Source organism: Pteropus vampyrus, unplaced genomic scaffold (assembly GCF_000151845.1).
Source record: "Pteropus vampyrus isolate Shadow unplaced genomic scaffold, Pvam_2.0 Scaffold2, whole genome shotgun sequence".
Taxonomy (NCBI): domain Eukaryota; kingdom Metazoa; phylum Chordata; class Mammalia; order Chiroptera; family Pteropodidae; genus Pteropus; species Pteropus vampyrus.
Genome location: NW_011888783.1, coordinates 19,826,763 through 19,834,712, shown reverse-complemented (window position 1 = coordinate 19,834,712; position 7,950 = coordinate 19,826,763). Strand labels below are relative to the sequence as shown.

The 7,950-nt window shown below is 34.0% G+C and overlaps 1 protein-coding gene across 1 annotated transcript in view; it reads right to left on the bottom strand.

Annotated features, from left to right (window-relative positions):
• Positions 1-7,655, bottom strand: part of ABCB11 (ATP binding cassette subfamily B member 11) — a 78,986-nt gene extending 71,331 nt beyond the window's left edge. The window contains exons 1-4 of the mRNA XM_011360129.1: positions 7,580-7,655; positions 6,198-6,219; positions 4,482-4,533; positions 3,463-3,701 (exon numbers count right to left, since the gene is read on the bottom strand). Coding sequence (XP_011358431.1) covers positions 3,463-3,701; positions 4,482-4,533; positions 6,198-6,219; positions 7,580-7,655 — 389 coding nt within the window. The remainder of the gene's footprint in view (positions 1-3,462; positions 3,702-4,481; positions 4,534-6,197; positions 6,220-7,579) is intronic.
• Between the last annotated feature and the right edge of the window lie 295 nt (positions 7,656-7,950).

The window sequence follows — 7,950 nt, the reverse complement described above, 5'->3', positions numbered from 1 at the left end:
TAGAGGGAATGTAAAATGGTAAATCACTTTGAAAAACAGTCTGACAGTTCCTCAAATGGTTAAACATACAGTTACCATATGACCCAGCAATTTCAATCTTAGGTATATACTCAAAAGAAATGAAAACATAGGTCTATACAAAACCTTGTATACAAATGGTTATAGCAGCATTATTTATAATAACTAAAATGTAGAAACAACTCAAATGTCCATCAACTCATGGATGGATAAATAAAATGAGCCTTGAAAACATTATGCTAAATTAAAGAAACTAGTCACAAAGGACCACATATTGTATGATTTCATTTATGTGAAATGTCCAGAACAGGCAAATCTACAGAGACATAAAGTAGATTAGTGGTTGTTTAGGGCTTAGGGGAAATAGGAAATTGGGGAGTGATAGCTAAGGGGAATAGGATTTCTTTTTGTGCTAATGAAATGTTCTAAAATTAATTGTAGTGATAGATGCAAAACTCTGTGAATATAATAAAAACCATAGATTTGTACTTGTTAAATGGGTGAATTATATATGTGAATTGTATCTCAATAAAGCTGTTTTTAAAAGCATGCGGTCTTAAAGTGTCTAACTTCAAAAGCACTTGAATACATATGCTACATGCACATTGCTAAGATAATAGACTGAAATCCAAGAGAAAGTACAGTCTGATTTCTACCTCAATGCACCCACCCGCGGGGCAAGTGAGGAAAGGAGCTTCCCAATGGCTATGGAAGTCAGCCTCCAAAGAGCCCCTATGATTCTTATCTCCTGGTATGCATACTCATGTAGTATGATTCTTATCTAATGATTCTTATCTCCTGGTATGCATACTCATGTAGTCCCCTCTCAATGTGTAGCAGTCTTGGTCCGTGTGACCAAGAGATTATGTCAGAAATAACGGTATCTCACTTCCACAATTACATTACAAGACTTTGTGGCTTCCATTTTAGATTTTATACTTTAATTGGATAAAAGTAAATTGCATTGTGATATTTGGAATCCCCCTTCTTTCATCTTCTTTCATTCTTTTACCTTATTTTTTGACTATTCTAAGCAAATAAATTCTGATCAGTTAATCAGGAGGCCTAATGTTCTGTAATCCTTTTCAGCATTATTCGTGAAGAGCCTTTCGAAGGGCTTTTGCTTATAAATTCATTTAATGGATTACAACTGATGTATGTAAACCAATATTATGAAAGAGAAAAACCAGCTGCTACCACTATACATGCATGCTTAAGTTGATAAAATCATTGAGTTGCCTTGTATAGTTCAAGATTAATTCACCTATTATGAGTGGAGAAATTTTACTTTTAATGATTTCCTTTTAACTTTTTTCAAGAAAGAAAGTTGTGAAAGAGTTGGGTCATTTTGGAGGCACATTAACTACTTACAGGTAGGAAAATGTCTTCGCCCTTCTCTCTCCCTCCCACCCAAGTCCATTTTCACAATGATGTTACTACATAAAATCTAGACAAACATTAATTCAGAAGTATAACAGTCAGTATTCATGTCAGTGATCGTAATAACTCACAATTAAAGTATTTAACTTATCAAAGGAGTTCCTGGTAAAGGAATAGCCTGAGAAATGTGTGGTCTATACAACTTTGATTATTGTATGATAATTTTTTAAAAAAGGACAAATGTCCATATACATGTTTGGTATCATGTGGATTCAGCCAAAGCCTATGAACTTTTGAAAGTCTCTATTTGCTTTGCATTATTGCTCACCTTCAAGTACATGATCCAGTAAGAAAGAATAAAGTACATGTGAGTAATGGGTAACCACACTGTAGTCCTTTCTAATGAATGCTGGTGATGCAGACATTAAAGGTAGATTCATTCTTTAATTCATCTAACAAATATTTATAAGCACTTTGTGTCATGAATATGTCTCAAATTTGGCCCCACTAACAGTTATTTACAAATTTTAAGACATAACAGGATTAAAAAGATATAACAGGGTATATTTCCAGGAATTTTCTCTTGAAAAAATTTATCTTCATAAGTATCATTAATATTTTTGGGTCAATTTACATCACACAGAAATCTGAATGCATTTTTTTTTCAAACAGTGGAGTGATTAACTTTATATTTTGTAGTCACACCACTTTGTAAAAAGCAGTTCATATCTACCCTCCGACCTAAATGAAAGACTGGAAAGACTGTCACTGAAAACAATCTCTCTTTTATACAAACTGTTCTGAGTCCTACTTCCAAATTTAGAAAAGAAACATACATATTCAGACATTAGAAAATTTATTTCTAAGGAGTAAGCTTAGTATTTTTTGAAGCATAATTCTGCACATTGTATATTATCCTGTACTTTTATATCAAGCACTAACCAGTTTGCAACTACATATTTATTTGAAGGGTCACTGATATAACAATGATCTCACTGACTAGAGCTAAGCTCCAGAAAGATAAGGACTATGGATGGCTCTTAAGATAACCACTGTATCCTTTATGCTTACATGAGTTCCTGGTACATATTAGATGTTCAAAATTTTGGTTAAATGAATGAATGAATGAATGAATGATTCTAAAAGTAGGCAATATTATGGAAGAACATCAATGATTTAGAAGGCTTTGTTCATAATCTGGATTTAAGCTTGTAGATAATTTTTTAAATAAAGGTGAAAAATATAAGTTCACTTGGAGGAGCCATTCTAATTATCTTTCTAGCCAGGATGTGCCCTGCCCTTGATTCTCAAACCTGAATGTATGGTTTCATACATGCAAAAGAATTTGTTCTGGCCCTGAGGCATTGTAAGGCGGGCTACAAAGTCTATGCCATGATAATGAGTCAATCTTGTGTATTCTACGGACTCACCGATTACAAGGCAGCTTGTTGGGCTTAACACAAAAGAGAACAGCAGCACAGTGAAGTGAGCTCTGGCTAATTCTGCATGGCTTCCTTCTTTTCACGACACCAAACCACTCTTCCATAGAAACTCAACTACTAACCGAGACCAGTGGCCCCTACTCCACTAACGAAACTAGTGGAGTAGCACACTAATGAAATTCCCATTATAGAAAGAAGGTTGGGGATCTAGTGGATCATCAGCCACAGCCACAGAAGCTAATAAATAGAAGAGAGGGGGAAAGAAGAAGTCTTGGGTATGAAACATGACATAAGACTCAAGTAAAATCCATGGGTCATCTTCCTACTGGCATTCAGTATTATTGGTAATGTCATCCTCAAGCCTATAGTCTACAAAGTGATTAAATTTAGATGATGTATTCAATGGTCAATTTCCAATTCTGTTTTTTGTTGTTGTTTGTATTTAATAACCTGGTAGGATAGGAAAAACCTCAGGGCAGAACAATTTATAGAAATACAGGTAAATTTGTGTTTCTGTTCTTATGATATGATTCCAGCTCAGTCAATGAAGTCCTTTTACAAGTTTTGAATTACAATTTAAGATATGAACAAAAAAGGTGAAAAATGAAAACAAGCAGCCTACCCACAGCGCATTCCACTTGTTACGTTCTGGTTGAGGGAGCTGTTGGGCCACACTATGGTGTTATTCACACATGCTTTTCCCGGGATCTGGAGTTCTTGTAGTTCAGTGTCATACTCAATAAAAACATCTGTCATGGTGCCAAAAATGAGTAGCACGCCTGGATGGGCTAGTCCATGGAGAAATGCACATAAACTTCCCACAGACATCAGCCAAATGTCAGTCGTCGAAGAAAACCGAAACTTGAAAAACAAAGGATTCAGAGATCATCTATGGGTGAAAAGCAGGAGAGGTAAGAGGACTATTTAATGTTAGCTACTAGATTCTGACATATAGTATTCAACACCGAATTCTGTGGGAAACACCTTAATTGAACAACAGAGTTTTCACCAATTATATCAAAATAAACGATATATCAATTATCTAAAACATTAGACTCTTACTTTGTTAGTCCATGTTATCTTTTTCCTAGTCTCTGAATTCACTCTCTTTATCTCAAGAGCTGACTTTAGTTCTTAGCTATTCACCCACAACTAAAGGGGTAAACAGTCACTGGCACTGATGTCATTGTCATCTATACAGGCTGCGTGGGGCATTCAGCAATAGCCTAAATTGTCTTTAAGATCTGATATTGACAGGGAAAGGTGACTACTTATTCCTAGAAATGCCTCCACCCTGAGCAAATTTGGGGAAAATACTTATACTATGAAATTTCTAAAGACTTTTCATAAGAATAAATATACATGATACGATTTCTATGATGAGTTTCCTTATGATAATTATGGGCTTAGTGATTATTTTCCAGGAACTTTTCTGATCTACTGAATAGGATTTGTGTGATTAATCAGCAATATATTTCTAATTACTAGTCAGCATGTTATCACATAGACAAAGTTTATGACTGAAAAAGTGATTGCTGTCATTAAAAACCTGTCATTATGACTAAAGATTTAACACTTCCTCCATGATCTGAAAACTCACAGTTGTAAAACCTATGTCATAAATCAGCACAGTTTTATTACCAGTTGAAAGAAGCCAACTAGACTGCTATCACTTTTCTTCTCATTTTGTAATCTGAGGAGAAAAAAAAATAAGGATTTACAAACTATCCTTTCCAAACAATAAGAAATTCTCCCGAGGTGGTGATTTTATGTGTCATTCTTTAGTAAGAAAACAAAACAAAACAAAACACTGGCCAAAACTTATATCTAAAATCAAACTTTTATTCTTCAGATTTACCTCTCCTAGAGATTTCAGTATACCTATATTTCATCTTTAGTAGAAATTCATTAAAGTTTTCTGAGAAGTACTGAGAGAAAATAAAAAGACAGTACTCCCAGTTATACTAATAAATAACTCCTGGAGCTCAGCCCTGACCCTTGACCTATTTCTACCTATATTTCTTTGTGGGTAAGTTGAGGTGGTTGGATTAACTGATATAAAACTTCCTTCTAGTGCTTAAAAAATTTACAACTACATTAAATAGTGTTGACATGATGAAAAATTCCAAAAAAAACTCCCATACTTCCCATAAAGTCATATTTCCTCAGTATTTCTTATTCATTTTATTTCTCATAAAGTTATACTTAACCTGCTTTTGACCTTTTCAACTGCAGGGATATCTACCTCACCTGAGTCATCCATTCATGGATACACCCTGGACCTTGCGTTTCCCTTTTTCTTTATAGAAAGAAAGCGAAAGGTTATCACTAGATATCTTGCTATGTATTTTATTTATTTATGATGTTTATTATGTCTCCCTTACTAAAATGTAAGCTCCTCAAGGGCAGAGATTTTTGCATATTTTGTTCTTTTCTGTATCTTCAGCACCTAATTTTAGTGCCTGACACCTATAGGCACTCAATTAATATTTGTGAAATGAATGAATGAGTATGGTCTCCAGCCTTAGCTCAATCCACAACACTACTTCATTCCTCTAGAGGTTATTCCCATTTCCCTCAGTAGCTTTATTAAACTTTCACTCTGATCTCATTCTACATTACCACATCTATCAGGAGATAGATTCATCTCCTCTAAAAACCGAAAAACTCACGCAAACTTTCTGCTCATCTTCTCGTTGCCATTTACCTACTCCCTCCCCCCAACCCCTTTTCATCTCTCTCCCACTTAGTATGGTTCTTCAAGACCTAAGCTGATCCTGCCACTCCTAGTCCAAAGCTAATGTCTTTACACAACGCCTCCCTCTACTATGAATTACTTAAAATTTCTTAGATAACTTCAACCTGTCCCTTTCCACCACCTCTATTTAAGGAACTTGCCTGGCTCCTCTTTTCTATCTTCTAAATTAAACTTCATCTAATCCTACCTTCATGCCAAAGTATGATTTACTGGCATTTTATATGAGAATTTAAATTCTTAAACTAAAGAGGAACACCTAATAAATAAAATTTAAGTTTCTACAATTTCTCTGTGGGAAGAACTTCAGGATCGGAGATCTCCTCTGTGCCCATGAAATCATCTTGCCCAACTTTCCCTCTGCCCTTTTAGTTGGAAATTCTATGGTGTTCCTGGACAAGAGATTTGAACTTAGTCCAGAAGGATATTAAAAAGAGGTTTTGAAATCAAATTATAGTAATATTTTAAAAAGAAAAAGAATGAATTATCTATATCATTTTAGAAGTGTGATGTGCATAAAAATATTATATATTTTTTATACCTTTCAATGAAATATTACAGAATTATTCTAGAAAAGATGTGTTGTTGAAATAGTCACTTACCGTGAATTCTTATCATTGTTATCTGTCAGGATAAAAGCAATGCATAAAGCAGTTAATACTGACCAAATGCAAAATAGTCATTAACAATTTTATTATGGAAAAACATTCCTTTAAATTACTTTTATTCATTGAACATTGCAAAATGATTATTATTTGCTTTTTTACCTTTCTTTTACTCTCTCTCTCTCTCTTTCTCCCATACACACACACACACACACACACACACACACACACACACACACACACACACACACACATATACATACTAAAGAAGATATTTTTTCAGGAACAGAACTGCTGGCTCAACTACATTTCTGGACTTTTCTCCAAGATGTGAAATACTTGTATCTTCCGAATAGCAACTGGAGACCAACATTTCTAAATCAACTGAAGAAAACCTGATTATTTTAAACTACCAAGTAAAATAAATATTTATTTATTGTTTGGTTCTTTAGAAACATCAGAATTTATCTATTTCAAATTTAAACCACAAATTAACTACAAAATAAGATGCCATTGACACTTCTATGCCAGTAAAAACTATAGGATTTAGCTGCATATTATTCTCTCCAGTATAGTTCAGAGCAGATAGAGGGTAGAAGTAGAAGTGGGGATTCAGGATCTGGGTATAGGGAAGCCACATGAGAAGATACCCAAGGTGCTAATTTCAACCATCACCATAGGACAGCACAGCCTGATTCCCCTGGCATTTTAGTTTAATTCAATTTAATTCAATTAATAAAGAGGCATTATAGCATGGATAGAAATTAATATTTTGAGTTTGAGAACCAGACAGAACTGGATTAAAATTATGGTTCCATTTATTATTAGTCATGGGATCTTTGCCAAGTTTTAAAAAAATTATCCAAGTCTCAGTTCTTCTTCTGTAAAGTGTAAAATTATAGGATTTTTTTTTAAAAATAATAATTGCTTAGAAACATCTATCCTTACTATGTTTTAGGTACTAGTGCTATGGACCCCCTTTTACATTTTCTCATTCTGACCAGCACAGTCTTGGTACAGTTCTTCTTAGGAAGCAATGCTCACTAAATAATTACTACTATAATTAATTACAATAATATATGAATAAAGGTAATAATAATAGTCAATGCTGGAACAATCCTATTCTGCCTAGGAAAAAGACATTTGTTGGTGAGATACTTTCACTCACACATACTTTGTGCATTTTTACCTTAGCACTTTCACACATCCCATTACATGGATTCTAGGGAGAACCACCCATTCAAGTGTATGAAATATGTCCAGTAATAATTCCAAATGTTGAAGATTTTTTATCTTCCCCTTGAAACTTCACTAGCTTGTTCTACTTTTGTTCTAACCTCTCTTTATACAAGAGACAGTGAGAGAAAAATGTCACTTACATAATCCATCTGACTCAAAACAATGATTGTCCTCTCCAAATTTCTTCACACTGCGAAGAATTACTGAGTCAGACATGGTAATCACAGTCTGCAGCCAGTAAGCCTATAAAATAAAATAAAAGAATCATTACAATTATCTTTTATTCTTCTTTAATCAAAGTAGCCAAATAAGAGAACAACTTGGTTCAAGAAATAACCTTCACTAACAATCTCAGACAAAAGCAGATTTTTTAAGGGCTTAATAACTTCATGAAAGAGTCTAATGATTAGGAAAGATATGCCCAGATCAGTGATTATGGTTTTCTCTGGCTGAAGAAAAGACAGTTGATTTTTATTTATTTGTTCTTTCTGTTTATCTGTTCTTTCTTCCT